At 40.3% G+C, this 15,941-nt stretch overlaps 1 protein-coding gene across 1 annotated transcript; it reads right to left on the reverse strand.

Annotated features, from left to right (window-relative positions):
- Positions 1 to 694: 694 nt before the first annotated feature.
- LOC107575389 (myosin heavy chain, fast skeletal muscle) lies at positions 695 to 13,383 on the reverse strand. The gene is made up of 40 exons (XM_016261772.1): positions 13,333 to 13,383; positions 12,383 to 12,595; positions 12,103 to 12,246; positions 11,867 to 12,023; positions 11,648 to 11,675; positions 11,053 to 11,164; positions 10,876 to 10,968; positions 10,714 to 10,777; positions 10,513 to 10,611; positions 10,326 to 10,429; positions 10,045 to 10,183; positions 9,844 to 9,962; positions 9,073 to 9,222; positions 8,814 to 8,984; positions 8,432 to 8,738; positions 8,210 to 8,283; positions 8,043 to 8,130; positions 7,846 to 7,963; positions 7,008 to 7,131; positions 6,093 to 6,229; positions 5,749 to 6,004; positions 5,421 to 5,663; positions 5,161 to 5,337; positions 4,919 to 5,064; positions 4,743 to 4,833; positions 4,269 to 4,658; positions 4,068 to 4,194; positions 3,845 to 3,963; positions 3,544 to 3,740; positions 3,269 to 3,452; positions 3,021 to 3,186; positions 2,804 to 2,928; positions 2,346 to 2,654; positions 2,025 to 2,228; positions 1,807 to 1,932; positions 1,494 to 1,664; positions 1,300 to 1,404; positions 1,118 to 1,213; positions 870 to 1,001; positions 695 to 787 (listed from the first exon to the last, which is right to left on the reverse strand). Exons 2-40 carry the CDS (start codon positions 12,581 to 12,583, stop codon positions 770 to 772), a joined length of 5,811 nt encoding a protein of 1,936 aa, XP_016117258.1. The 5' UTR covers positions 12,584 to 12,595; positions 13,333 to 13,383; the 3' UTR covers positions 695 to 769.
- Between the last annotated feature and the right edge of the window lie 2,558 nt (positions 13,384 to 15,941).

The following is a 15,941-nucleotide window of genomic DNA, read 5'->3' on the forward strand; positions in this document are numbered from 1 at the left end:
TGAGATTCTATAATCTCTGAGTGGAGCCAGTTTTCAAGCCCTTTGAGATGAGTGGAGATATGGATACTTTGGGCATTGGGAGGGTTAAGATGTTGTGAGTGGATTTGTTACACTCTCTCGGCTCCTCAGCACAAACCTGAATAAGTGAATGAGTAATTCTAACCCACCTTGTATACCCGTACGTCCGGGTGAGTTGCTGGCATGCACATTTCTTTCACCAAATCTGACTGGCCTTTTCTGAAACATCATAGGTGTTTGGGGCTCCCAGTTGTGACCCTTACTGTCTCTTTTTGGACATTGCCTCATTTCCTCCATCAGGAAATAGATGTTACAATAGTAACAGAGGAAATGCTATCCTGTTTTGGCCATTTAACTTTCATTGGCATAATCTTGGATAGCATAAAGACAGCATTTTCAACACAGGAACTTTCATTGGTTACTGAAAGGGATAAGCTTGGATTGTATATCTATGCTGTATTATGTGTAACATATGAAGTTATAATGGTTATTTTGTAATTTAACCTATTTTTTAATTAAAGTATTTGTGTAAAAGTATGTTTACATCTGTACAGTTTAAGGTATTTATTATTTTTCTATTAGTTTAAGCATCCCCTGATGGTTTTGGCATTGTTGGCTCCGTGATCTACCAGTTTTGCTAAAATGACAAACAGGGAGTGCCTTGAGAAAATATATTTAATGGACATTTAAGACACAGCACAAGTAAGTCATATTATATGCTTGCTTGTAGATGTGATGTGATGCATCATCTTCATTCTTCATCCTTGCTCTTCAGTAACAGAAAAGAACAATTGAGTTACATGCAATGCATATGAAGACCCCCCCCCACCCCTTGAACAGCTTTACAATACCTTCCCAGCATCACGGCTCTTGGCTCTCAGCTTGTTGACCTGGGACTCAGAGATGTCAGCGCGCTCCTGAGCCTCCTCCAGCTCGTGCTGCACCTTCCTGTACCTGGAGAGGTGAGTGTTGGCCTGCTCCTCCTGTTAGGATGACGCAAGATATCCAACCCCTTTCAGAGCATTGCACTGGTGACACTGAATGTATTGTCTAGAAAATATCAAAACCTCACACATAAGACATTTGACATTAGACTTACAGCTTCTTCAGCCTGGCGCTTGTAGGCCTTCACTTTCAGCTGCAGCTTGTCTACCAGATCCTGCAGTCGGGTCACGTTCTTCTTGTCTTCCTCAGTCTTTGGGTGTAAGTATTGTTGATGGTCTTAGTTAAACTATGTATATTATAATGAAATGTAAATTTCTAAATCATGTGTAGTTATACCTGGTAGGTGAGCTCCTTCCCTCTCCTTTCATATTTGCGCACTCCTTTCACAGCATCTGCACCACGTCTCTGTTCAGCTTCAACTTCAGCCTCCAACTCGCGCACCTTCAGTAGAGAATCATTGTTGTCACCTGTCAAATCTCTACCATAGCCAGTTATACCATAGCTAAGACTTTATTTAGCTTGTACTTTACCCTGGACTCCAGTTTCTGGAGCTGTTTCTTTCCACCCTTCATGGCCAGACTCTCAGCCTCATCCAGACGGTGCTGCAGGTCTTTGACAGTCACCTCCAGGTTCTTCTTCATCCTCTCCAGGTGAGCACTGGTGTCCTGCTCCTTCTTCAGCTCCTCAGCCATCATGGCAGCCTAAAATATAAGCCAGTTCAAATGAACTTGCCAATATAGACTAAAATGCCTTCCATGAAGGTTCCCTTTGTTACCACATGCAGATAAACAAAGTCAAATAACTGTTTAAGTTACAATAGAGCAACAAAATGTAAGCGCTCACATCAGTGATGGCCTTCTTGGCCTTCTCCTCTGCATTTCTGGCCTCCTGGACTGCATCGTCCACCTCACCTTGAACCTGGACCAGATCAGCCTCAAGCTTCTTCTTGGTGTTAATAAGACTTGTATTCTGTGGGATTTAAGCAGGTAGTTTAGTGTACATTTAATTAAAACTCTGTTATCATGTAACCTGAATTTGCTCCAAGTATAGTTTTTCTGTACTTGTGAGTGCAGCAGTCCCACACGCTCGCTGGCATCAACCAGCTCCTGCTCCGCCACTTTTCGGCCTCTCTCTGTTTGCTCCAGGCCAGCTCTCAGCTCCTCAATCTCTGCTTGCATCAGGTTATTCCTGCGCTCCACCATGGCCACCTGCTCCTTCATGTCCTCCTGTCCTCTGAGAGCTTCATCAAGGTGCAGTTGGGCATCCTGTGGCAATTTTCTTTCTTTGTTAGTTGCATGTCATGATTAATTTAATTCATGTATCATATTCATATTATCAAACATTTAAGATGTATTGCAGTTCCTCATTCTACAGAAAGATACCTTGAGTTGGCCTTGGACGTTCCTGAGCTGTTTCTGGGCCTCAGCAGCCTGGCGGTTGGCATGACTCAGCTGGATCTCCATCTCATTTAGATCTCCCTCCATCTTCTTTTTGACTCTCAGGGCATCATTTCTGCTTCTGATCTCAGAGTCCAGAGTGCTCTGCATGGAATCGATCACTCTCTGGCTGTTCCTCTTGATCTGTTCCATCTCCTCGTCCTTCTCAGCAAGCTTCCTGTCAATCTCACTCTTCACCTGGTTCAGCTCTAGCTGCACACGAAGAATCTTGGACTCTTCATGCTCCAGGGTGCCCTATAAGGAAAAAGTGCAAAATGTAGACTTTTCAAATGTATGATTATAAATGGCAGCATTTACGGTGAATGAACCATTTCATGTTCAATGTCTAATATTATTCAAAGCAATGGTATCATAATGTTAATATTGTAGAAAAGGAATAGCACCTCAGCCTCTTCAAGTGCAGTCTGGATCTCTGATTTCTCAGATTCCACTGTCTTCTTGGCTTTCTCTAACTCATGAATGCTCTTTCCAGTCTCTCCAAGCTGCTCCGTTAGGTCAGAAATCTCCTCTAAAGGTGTTTAAAAAGTAGAAATATAACATGTTCTGTTTAAAAACATCTATTTTCTTACATCTTTGGTGTTAAAAAAAAGTGGCATTTACGTTGCAGATTCTTGTTCTCCCTCTTCAGGGTTTCAAGGTGGTCAAGAGCTTCTTCATAGGAGTTCTTCATTTTGAAAAGCTCAGTGCTGAGAGAACGAGCTTCTTTCTGAGCACCTTCTAGTTCAGCCTGGCTTTCCTCATACTTCTGTTTCCACTCTGCTAGGACCTGAAGAAAAAGGTAATCATTGTTAATTAGCCAAGTCCATGGATCAAGGTATGGATTTAAAGATTATCCACATCCTTCTCACCTTGTCAAAGTTTCTCTGCTTCTTGTCAAGGTTGGCAGCCAATGCATTTGCCCTCTCCACATCAATCATGAGGTCCTCTACTTCACCCTGCAGTCTCTGTTTGGTCTTTTCCAGTGAGGCACACTTGGAGTTCACCGCTTCAATGGATTCTTCAGCATCCTGCAGACGCTGGGCAAGCTTTTTCCTGAAGAAAGTGGTATGAAATGATGAAATCTTACTAACATTTGAGATATTAAATGTAGGGTGCTGGAGACATTGTTCTTTGCTGTATTTACTTGGATTCCTCTAGCTCCTCAGTGCGTTGGATGGCATCAGTCTCATATTTGGCTCTCCACTGGGCCACTTCACTGTTGGCCTTAGACATTCCACGCTGGAGTTCAGCTTTGGCCTCCTGCTCCTCCTCATACTGCTCTCTGAGTAAATCACAGTCATGGCGGGAAGACTGAACCGCATGGGCCAGAGCATTCTTGGCCTGTAAGGCAGCATATTTTGAGTTTTCCAATAATCTTTATAATTATTTAAATGATCAAAACCTAATTTTCAAAAAAATAACTCTTTAATTTTGTATAACTCTACCTTGACTTCTTCCTCAATATGCCTTTTGAGTTCCTCAATTTGCTGTGTATAAGCCTGTTTTCCTCTAGTTAGCTGTGAAACAAGTGCTTCTTTCTCTTCCAGTTGGCGGCTAAATTCACCTTGAAATCACGTTAGAAATATTACTATGAAATATAATAACATAGACACTTTTTAATACATTTGTTAAGGTTTTTACATGTGTACCTTATTTGCCATGCCTTACCATTTTCAGTCTGAAGTCTTGCACGTTGTGCATTCATGTCATTCAGCTGACGAACATTTTCATCACTCTTGGTCTTGATTTCACTCAGGTGGTCTTCCAGAGTGCGGCACATCTTCTCTAAATTAGCCTTAAAAGGTACAGGGTTATATGCTGATGTTTGTAAAGATGCTTTTATATTTAATGATTCTCTAATGACATTACCTTTGCTTTGGCCACAGTCTCCATGTTGCTTGTCAAGTCATCAATCTCCATCTTGTATTCACTCTTCTCCTTTTCCAGCTTCTGCTTGACCCGCTGGAGGTTGTCGATCTGTTCTCCGAGTTCAGCCACACTGTCTGCCTGCTTCTTTCGGAGAGCTGCAGCTGTAGCTTCATGCTGCAAGGTAGACTCTTCCAGATCACGACGCAACTTCTGGAATTCAGCTTCACGCTTCTTGTTCATCTCAATCTGAGCAGCAGTGGCACCACCAGCTTCCTCAAGCCTCTCGCTGATCTCTTCAAGTTCCCTGGAGAGATCAGCTCTCTGCTTCTCCACTTTAGCACGAGCAGCTCGCTCTGCCTCAATTTCCTCTTCCAGCTCCTCTATACGGGCCTAATTGAGGGGAAAAAAGTCCTTTTGTGATATTTGCCTAGCAACTTTACAATTTCACATAGAAAAGATTATGGTCAGCATTACCTGAAGTTCTTTGATCTTCTTCTGAAGCTGTGCTCCCAAAGACTGTTCATCCTCAATCTTGCTGAGAAGTTGACTTATCACAAAGTCCTTCCTGTTTTTAAAGTATAGTTTTGTAAAATGTGCCAAACACTTATTTTGTGTAACTGTGTAAAGTTCAAAATCTGATGGCCACTCACTTTTTGATCTTCTCATCTGATTGCTGTTTGTCATTCTCCAGGTCCATTATGGACTCCTGGGCCAGTTTCAGATCACCCTCAAGCTTCCTCTTGGCTCTCTCAAGGTCCATACGGAGCTTCTTCTCTTGCTCCAGTGAGCCCTCAAGCTGTTTTTACAGAAACCAGAGCATTAAAAGCTGGTAGATAACAACAAAAATAATTAACTTTGATTTGTGACCTTATTCTCATGCCAAACATCTCACATCATCGACTTGCTGCTCAAGCTTTGTCTTAGCTTTAGTCAGAGTGTTGACTTTGTCTTCCTCTGCCTGAAGGTCATCAAGAGTCTGCTGGTGTGCCTCTTGGAGGGCTTTCTTCTCTTTGGTCAGCTTGGCAATGCTCTCATCCTGAGAGGCCATCTCCTCCGTTAGGTTTTTCACCTAAATGGAAACATTGATTATTGGTTTCATTCTCAAGAGCCCGAATCCCAATCAGCAGTGTGACGATGCCAAAAAATACTGACTTTATTTTCTGTTGCATGTTTCTCCTTCTCCACTTTTGCCAAGGTGAGCTCCAGGTCATCAATGTCTTTCTTCAGCTCGGAGCATTCATCCTCCAGTTTCCTCTTCTTGGCAGTCAGTTCAGCATTGATTTCTTCTTCATCTTCCAGTCTCTCGCTTGTCTCTTTGAGTTTGGCCTCGAGCTGGATCTTGCTTTTGATGAGACCTTCACATCTCTCCTCAGCATCAGAGAGGTTTTCAGATTCCTGTTCATTGACATGGATGTAGTCAATAACTTATGTTCATAGCTGTAGGATCTATATTAGGATCAATAAGAGCTGAAATACTCACAGATGTTACTTGCAGCTGAAGGTCATTTTTCTCTTGAATAAGTGACACCATTTTCTCCTCAAGCTCCTTCTTTTTAGCTAATGCCTTTGCTAGATCCTCCTTCATTTTCTCAAAGTTCTCCTTCATAGCTGCCATTTCTTTCTCAGTCTCTGCACTCTTCAGAAGAGGCTTGATCTTGAAGTAGAGCTTCATCCATGGCCAATGTTTGACATTCATGAATGAGCGGATGTTGTATTGGATGGAATAAATTGCTTCTCTGTGTAAAATGTAATCAGTTAATAAGTCATTATCACTTTGTGGTTTTAAAAAGTTGTGTTCCAGACAGTTTTGTAAGTTGATTGTACCTCCTCTCCATCATTTTGACAAACTCCTTCCTCATGACGTATCCACGGCACAAAGCCTGAGTCATGGTAACCAGCGTTGCTAGTTTCTCATCCCTCATCTCCTCAAGAGTACCCAACAGACCAGCTTTGAAGAACACCTACAAGAACATTTAGAAGATATTAGTGGTATAGTATTGAAGGCGGCAAGTAGTCCACTTCAACTTCGATGTGGCCTGGGGTACACTATATGTCCTTTTTAACTAGTGAGTTTAATTTTCTGTCAATTCCAGTGAAAAGAAATAACTTTTTACGCCATGCAATGACATCCTAAATAATTTTTTTTTAAAGTTTTGGGAGGATCACTTTCTATCTTCAGCATGAACATATTTACTGTGAAATAATTTTACTGGCACAAAACCTTAACCTCTGTTTAACACTTAACACTTCGAGGAACTGGAATTCTGACTGCGAGCCAGATGCCATTGCTACACCAATACATGACCTCACTTATGAATGGCAGCAAATCCTTGTGTTCATATTCAAACTGTAGTGCAACGCCTCCTTTCATCAAGAGTTGCATAGAATTGTTTAAAGTCCCATTGTGTGGTGTAGTTTAGAGATCAGTTTTCACTGAAATTCTGGAATAAAAGTTGTACTAGACCCAAAAATTAACATTTTGTAATTTATTCATGCTATTCATTTTGGACCCTACTTTCGTTGATTAGAGGAAAAACAGCTGAAACATTCTTACAATATCACCTAAACATTCATATATCTTCATTGTTGTTCCACTGAGCTAGAAAAAGCAACACGTTTAGAATGGAGTGACAGCAGTAAAGTATGACCGAGATTGTATTTTTTGGGTAACTGTTACTCTAATTAGAAGAGGGTACCCACAGATTTTTGGCCATATGGTGTATTTACTGAGTAGCTCACCTTGGTGTGTCCAAATTTGTATTGGGTGTGGTCAACATCAATAGAGCCCAAGAGTTTCTCTGAAGCCTTTTTGTTGTCAATGAACTGTCCCTCAGGGATGACACTAGCATTTAATACTTTGTACCTAGAGGACATTAATCAGAATCAGAATTAGCTTTATTCGCCAGGTGTGTGCAAACACACGAGGAATTTGTTGTGGTTTTTTTTAAGGTGCTCCTGGTACATACATACATACATGCATGCATACATACATACATACATACATACATATCGGACATGAGAACAGAAAAAAAAACATTTAAATAGTAAAACTTAACAATAAATAATGTGTATGAATCTGGAACAGTAGATTTATGTACAGATTTGTACATTATTTACTCTATATAGAATTGTATAAATAAAGAGATATGCATATGTATTTCTATAATAATTGAGAAAGAGGCAATAATTAAGGATGTAGAATGAATTACGGAAGTGAATTACAGAATGCAGGTAATGATTCATATGTTAGCTGTTTAAGCTGGAGATGGCATGGGGGAAAAAACTGTTTTTATGCCTAGATGTTCTAGTGCACAGAGATCTGTAGCGTCTGCCTGAAGGGAGAAGTGCAAACAGGTTGTGTCCGGGGTGAGAGGGGTCTTTGACGATGTTACCTGCCCGTTTCTTCACTCTGGAGTTGTACAAGTCCTGAAGACTGGGCAGGTGCACACCAATGATTAAGGTAAGATTTGTTTTGGTGATGCCACAAAAGTGATGAAAGCACAATTTTGAAATGTGTATAAGATTAGATGGTGTATTATCTCTAATTAATAGGTTGAAAAACGTTTGGTGTCTTTACCTCTGCTTGAAGTCACCGTAGAGGATTCTGCTGGGGAAACCCTTCCTGCAGATTCTGATACCCTCCAGCACACCATTACACCTGAGCTGGTGGATAACCAGGAAGTTCTCCATCAGACCTGAAATGCAAATGTTCTTAATGTTTCAGAAGTATGTACAAAAATGTGATCCATTTGTGTTTTTGGGGATCAAGTTTACCTGGAGTCTTAGACTCATTAGGAATCAAGCAGCGCACAAAGTGAGGGTGAGTGCTCCTCAGGTTAGTCATCAGCTTACCCAAGTTCTCCTGTGGAAATATTTGTCATTAGTCTAGTTTTCATATAGAAGATGTTCAAAACCTTCATTAAAAGAGAGAATCTGTTTACCCTAAAAAGTGCAGACACAGTCTGGAAGGAACCACCCTTCTTCTTGCCTCCTTTCTTTCCACCGCCGCCCTCAGCTGTTTTACGCCAAAGAAAGATGTTATCCCTGAACAAACTCCTAATTTGCTGGTTATTAGTAGTAAGCTAGTAAGGTAGTTGTGTAGTTTGAATTGCATGTAATTAAAACTTAAAATTGAAGAATTCAGGAAATGCAGATGTTCATACCTTCAGTACCTCCATGAGTGGCATACAGGAAGGCCAGCACTTTGACCGATGACTTTTGGTAAAGTTGCACAACAGTGTCGTTCAGCGGATCCTTGTTCTTGTCCAACCAGCCACTAATGTTGTAGTCCACAGTGCCGGCGTAGTGCACCAGAGAGAAGTGGGCCTCTGCCTTACCTTTGGCAGGCTTGGGCTTCTGGAAAGCTGCACTTTTGCCCAGATGCTGATCATGCAGCTTGTTTTTGAAGCTTGTGTCTGTAGCCTTGGGGAACATGCACTCCTCTTCAAGGATGGAGAAGATGCCCATTGGCTGTTGAAGAAATGTTCACACTCCAGTACAGGCACAATGTGAATAGTAAATTTAATTGACAGAAAATCCTCTTACCTTCTCAATGAGCTCAATGCAGGCAGCCAAGTCCATACCAAAGTCAATAAACTCCCATTCAATGCCTTCTTTCTTGTACTCCTCTTGCTCAAGAACAAACATGTGGTGGTTGAAGAACTGTTGCAGTTTCTCATTTGTGAAGTTGATGCAAAGCTGCTCCAAGCTGTTGAACTGAAAATTCAAGAGAGGCAAGTTCTTACTTCTGAATGTTATCTTTTATATCTTGATTCTTACAGAGACATTAATGACTGATGCTCACATCAAAGATCTCAAACCCAGCGATGTCCAGCACACCAATGAAGAACTGTCTAGGCTGCTTCGTGTCTAACATCTCATTGATACGGACAACCATCCACAAGAACATTTTCTCATAGACAGACTTGCAGAGAGCCGAGACTGCGTTGTTCACCTGAGAAATTCAAAGGTCAGTGAAATTGATATTAGACCTCAGCCCTGAATGTCAGCGGAGACCAGGACAACTAGATGAGCCCCAGAGACAGATCCCCAGTGAAGACCTTGTCTCCTAGACGGCCACCGGGACAAGACCACAGGAACCAGTTGAGTCCTCTGCACAATCTGACTTTGCTGCAGCACGGATGAACCTGTTGGTTTGTCTGGCAAGAGGAGAACTGGTCCTCTGCTGAGCCTGGTTTCTCCCAAGGTTTTTTTTCTCCATTCTGTCACCGATGGAGTTTTAGTTCCTCTGGCTTGCTTAGTTGGGGACACTTCATTTCCAGCGATATCGTTGACTTGATTGCACAGATTACTATTTAAACTGAACTGAGCTGGATGATGACATCACTGAATTCAATGATGAACTGCCTTTAACTGAAAATTCAGAGTTTACTATTGTCCTTTTGCATTAATACACGCTATTTTCGTATTTGATACTGTAAAGCTGCTTTGACACAATCTGTACTGTTAAAAGCACTATAGAAATAAAGGTGACTTTTAAAAGAAGAATTGTGTTTTCTGAATGCCTATGGGGCATTTCTAGGTTTATTCATCTTTTGAGTAGGTAAGTGATCACCTGTGGTACTGTCTGGCCTTTGGTCACCATCTCATTCCCGACCTTCACTCTGGGGTAGCACAGAGCTTTCAGCATGTCAGCAGAGTTGAGGCCCATGAGGTAGGCGATTTTGTCAGCCACTGAGGAAGAACAGTTTTATGCATTACTTTCACTAATGAAATGAATGTTTACATGCTAATTTGCGCTACTAATTAATTTTACCCTCAGTGCCATCAGGTTCGGCCTGCTCCTCTCTCTGCTTCTGTTTGAACTTCATGCTCCCATGATGCATCACAGAACCTGTCAGCTTGTAGATGCTGATTTTCTCATCAGCAGTGAAGCCCAGAATATCAATGGCAGTCTGTTTTTACACCAAATTAATCACATTATTTATTAGATAGTTAAAAGAGAAGGGTATTTTATATTGTGGCATGCAGTGGAAAAATAGTAATTTAAAAATAGTCATGCTACTACTACTAATAAAAACGCAGTTGGCCACATACATCTGTAGCAATGAACTCCTCCACATCATTGATGCTCTTGACAGTGATTTCACCCTGGCTGATCATTGGATAGTCATAGGGGTTGGTGGTGATGAGCAGGGCCTCTATAAAGAGTTGATGTGCAGCATGTTAACAGTGCTCTCAAACTAGGAAATAACTGAAACACACAATCCTGTAGATTTCTCACCGAGCAGCTCAGGCTTGTGTCCAGTCATGAGCTGGTAGAAGATGTGGTAACTCCTCTCAGCAGACAGCTGGAATGTTACTCTCGACTTTTCTAGCAAATCTTTTGAAAAAAAAAAGTTTAAAAAGATGCTTGAGTTCAGTTGATGAATCCACCTGTTATCATCCAAATAAAACTATTTGGCTTAAAACAATGATGTCTCACAAGTTTCAATATCAGCTGAGGCCAGTTTTCCACTAGTCGCAAAGTGAATCCTGATAAATTTACCCTACAGAGATGGAAATATTTAGAACAGCTTAGAATTTCCCAGATTTGGAATTTTAACTGAATTTGTATAATGCACTTAATCTGACCTTAGCAACTTACAAAACGAGAGGAGTTGTCATTCCTTACAGTCTTGGCATTACCATAAGCCTCCAGCAGAGGGTTGGCTGCAATGATTTGATCCTCTAGAGACCCCTGGTGAGCATTTAAGTAATTTCATCATGTAGAATATTCCTGTTACTGTACTTTCTATGATATTTGATCGTTTAGTTTAGTAACCTGCATTTTGCCAGGGACAGGTTCTGCCTTCTTCGCTCCAGCCACAGCGATTGTCGCAAAGTACTGGATGACACGTTTGGTGTTGACAGTCTTTCCTGCACCAGATTCTCCACTGAGTGTATGTGTTAAAGATGGAAAAGAACAGTTTTCAGTATATTAGAAATAACTTTGATAAATTAGCTTTTATGTACGTGCTTCTTTAAAAAACCATAACTGTCAGGTACTACATTCACATGCACACCAGAAAGCTGCTGAAGACGTGAAACCGGCATTCGCATCTACATGCATTGTTTTAGTGGTGTGGTCTTAACCTCGTATACATGCAACACCATCAGTAATCAGCTTTTCCCTCACACCTTTCTGTTACTTTGGTTCTCATTTTGTTTGTAGTACATAACAATTAGAACAACGCTTATGCATTCACATGTCCACGTAACCCACGCTTTCTCTCAATCAATTAAACAGCCTTCACTTTTACATTTCAGAGTGCTGCTTTCTGAAACCCTCGAATAAGCAGTTTTCTTAAGTGCATGTAATGATATTCACTCATTAAACGTATTATTCAAAAATCTTTTAGTTATCATAGTCTACTCACGTAATCAGGATAGACTGATTCTCCCTGTCTGAAACAAGTTCATGTTATTTTAAGTGAAACTGCTGAACAGATTTTCTTTTCTTTATTTATTTGAATTGTAAATGTATCAAGGAATATATAGGCAGGCTCAGGTTTTGCACAAAATAAGCATTCTTCTAAACCAATCAAATTTTTTTGATTGGTTTGCAAATTGGAATGAAAATGTATATCCCCACTTACCAGTCAGCATGAACTGGTAGGCGTTGTCGGAGATGGAGAAGATGTGAGGTGGGGCTTCAATCCTCTTTTTGCCTCTGTATCCAGACACAACAACTGAGTCGTACACTGGGAGCCACTTGTAGGGATTGACAGTGACGCAGAACAAGCCAGAGTAGGTCTGAAACAGAGATAGATAGTCCAGTTTTACAATGCTGCCGCCCCATCCTAGGAATAAAACATGATTTACTTAGACTTACGTAGATCATCCATGCTGCGTAACGCTCTTTGAGGTTATACAGCACAGCAGGCTCATTGAGGTGGGTCATCATGGCCATGTCCTCAATTTTGTCAAACTTCGGAGGATTCATGGGGAAGATTTCAGCTTCTTTTACCGCAAGAGTCTAAAAAGTTTTCAGCAAGGGTGAGACATTTACTAAATATGACAGTGTATGATTCACGTGGCATCTAGTTTTACAGTCCTTAGCATCATCTAAAATTGTTTTACAGAAGATCAACACATTTTCTAATTGTACTTACTTTCCCACATAGAGTTTTGACAGTAGCTTTGCCACCCTCTCTACTAACAAGAGTACCCTTTAGGTACATCTCGTCTGGCTCTGTCACGAAGAATGCCGATTTGGCATCAAAGGGGGTGTTCTGAGCCTCGATTCTCTCTCTTTCTGGCTTCCGGAGGTAAACGGCCGCCGGGCCGAAACACTCCATTTCACCATCTCCCATGATTGCGGTTTACTGTGAGAAATGACAAAGGAGAGAAGGTGCTGAGGGTCGTTCACTCTGGTACTATAGAGTGATTGCACATGGTCATTGTAGTAAAGAATTTTAAGTCAAGTTAAGTCACCTTTATTTCTATAACGCTTTATATTCCAAGTTGTGTTTCAGTTACAGTTATGAGAGAAGATTGGAAAGCTAATTGGTAAGACGTGGGAATCTGTTCATTTTGCTTTTATATTCAATATTGTATTTTAGCTTGCCTCTAAAGATTGACACTTTTTTCTCTCTAAATAATAAACAAGTGGCGTAATGATGCTGCTCCACATGAGTGTTTCTAGCTTCACCCATTAACCATTACAGATATACACTCAACAATTACAACAATTTGGTACTCTATTCAACCAAATGTTTGCTTGGTCACACTTTATTTTAACGTCCAGTTCTCACTATTGACAAACCATTAACTACGACTTTTGCCTCAAACTCATAATTAGCAGCTTATTAATAGTTAGTAAGGTAGGTGTTAAATCTAGGTATTGGGTAGGATAAATAAACATAAGTACCAATAAACAGCCAATATGTCAATAATAGGCATGCTAATAAGCAACTAGTTAGTAGTGAGAATTGGTCCCTATACTAAAATGTTACCGTTTGCTTTAGAACTGAGTGGGATCTGTAATTTTCCTTTCTTTTAAAATGAAAACCAATTATTTTTAATATGCATATGTTATGACTGTGTAATGACAATGTAATACCTGCTGTCGTTTCCAGAGAGAACGTGTCTGATGTGTCTGAGGTAGAAGATGCTAAGAGAAAGTAAAAAAATCTGTCAATCCCATGCAGCGAATATGTGCTTGCTTGGTCTAATTCAGTCAGATTCGTTTCAAAAGCTTGTTGAATATACAGTGCATGTCCATATTGTAAACTCTTAAATATGCTAACTAATTACCATTTGTCAGGTTTTAAAATGTGTATATTAGTAGTTAATAGTAGAAGGAGAACATGACACAAGAAACAAGAACAACTCACCCACCTTTGAGTTCCAGTCAGTTCTAAGAGGAGCCCGAAGCAGCGTCTTATATAGACAGAATAATGTTCACTCAGCAGAATGCACTCACTGTATTTGGTCATGTATTCTTAGTTCTGTTTTGTTATGTTCATCAATATCATGACATTGACCAAAGATATGTTATCACTAATTGTAATTAACTGTGCAGTCTTAAATAGGTTTTGTTTAGTTTAGTTTATAGGAAATACTGTATTAGAGAACATCTTGTAGAACAGATAATGGATTGAGATAATGGCAGTGAATGCTTCGCTAAGATGAGGTGAATTGACACCTTGATGAATTAAAAGAATATTTGAAAATAAGCCAATACTGTGATTAAAAATTATATGTGATGTATTTATGGGCATGATCAAGCGCCTTAACCTTGAGAAAGGGTTGTTATGTGAAGGTATCAGTTACAGGAATCCAGACATTGTTTGGGTCTTCTGTTGAGCATAATCTTCTTCAAGTGCCTTCGTACTACAGTAGAGCCCAGTTTAGCTGTGGAGAAGCTGTCAAATGTCACTGGGATACTGTTCCCAGAGGCCTTGGAGGCTTTTCGTGTGACAAAGCAGCAAATTTGGGCACAGCAGTTGTCATTCATGTCTGTGACACTTATGCTGAAGGCCAGCCTCGATCTGGCAGAATAATGCTGCGTTGCTGTATAGACAAACCTACGAAAGGGAATGAGATATGTTTTCTGAAATGAGTCATTTTTCAGGTCATATTCTAAATTAATAACATAACACAGTTATAAGTAATGCTTTACAAAGATTCCTTAAGTTATTTTTTTTATGTAGCTTGCATCCTAATCAGATGAATGCACATGTCTAATACACTATAAGACATGTAGCAGTTAAATACATTAAAGCGTCTAATTTCATCTGCTTCTTATTTGGACTAAATGTCAGCTGTGTTCTTAGCCATGCATTTAATTTTTCTTCTCCTGACTCTGCTCGTTTCCAGTTTGACACTCTTCTAACGGAACTATATGTGAACATCTTTTATGTGAAATATCTTATTCTGGTCCGTACTAAATAAACAATAACATGAATTTTGTATGATCCCTCTTATTTTGGTAAAATAATTAACATTTTGCAGATTCTGCAAGCTGCATGTAAACTTTTGACTGTATAATAGGTTTTAGAATCGAAGCTATTCTATTTATAAAATTCACGGGGCAGGGGTTGAAAACCAGCTCCTGAATGTTGCACGGTTTCCACATGTGGCAAAGGGGTCAGGTAGGGGAAGTTACCAATAACAACAGACACAAATCCTATTGTCGACCACGCACCCGGAATATACCGGGATACAACAGCCCTATGCAAGGGCACACAGGTTCATTACCAAAGGCAGGGTGAGCATGGAGACATGGACAAGGTATAAACATTAAGCAGTTTATTTATATACACAAAAATGAGACATTAAATTTAACATTTGTTTTTGTTCACAAGATCTTAAATCACAAACCAAATACACAAATCTACCAGTTACAGAAATAACCAGTAGGAGAGAAATGGCCAGCGGGGGCCTTTTGGATTTTCACCTCACACCATACCCACACCACACAGTTGTGAAAGCAATACAATTGGTTAAAGGAGGGGTATGTATTTTTTCAAAAACGCTTTAGAAAACTGAGTCGGACCGAGTACCAAAACAAACTTGTAGCCAATCAGCAGTAAGGGGCGTGTCTACTCATGATGTGGAGGAGAAAGCGTTCAGTGCACAGGATGGACATTAGTGAGCTGAGCGACAGAAAGATAGAGATGGCGGACAGAAAATTGTTGGTGATTATTTTCACTTTTCCCAAAATGTCTCTTTCTGGACCTACTGTATGAACCGAACCAAGCAAAAATCTTTGATGCCGTTTGGACCGTCTCTCCAAATGAAATTGAAGCTATATAACTTGAAAACATTTTTTAAAATATCATCTGAGAATTGGCGGATCAGTCAATTATTTGTAAATGTTTTTAATGTCTTGCATAGGTTTTGGGTACAAGTTACACTGGGTTGCCAATTTTGACCAGAACACTCACGTAAAATATTTTTAATCTCTAAGAGGTCATTCTTGGTTAAATAAATATAAGATTAGGTGAATAGAACTAAGTCGATTCCCCTCCTCTAAATGGCAATAAATAATGCGTTCAAGACTAGCATAGTGCAGCCGCCACAATAAATGCTTCCACTGTCCACTTACATAAAAAGTTGTGTCATGATTAACAGATGAATGAATATCCTAGACATTTGGCTGAGGGGGAATGGGAATCAGACGCCGCTCCTTGGTTAATCCAGCTGGCACGCCACGGCCGTGGAGGA

The sequence above is a fragment of the Sinocyclocheilus grahami genome, unplaced genomic scaffold (assembly GCF_001515645.1).
Source record: "Sinocyclocheilus grahami isolate Dianchi unplaced genomic scaffold, SAMN03320097.WGS_v1.1 scaffold2606.1, whole genome shotgun sequence".
NCBI lineage: Eukaryota > Metazoa > Chordata > Actinopteri > Cypriniformes > Cyprinidae > Sinocyclocheilus > Sinocyclocheilus grahami.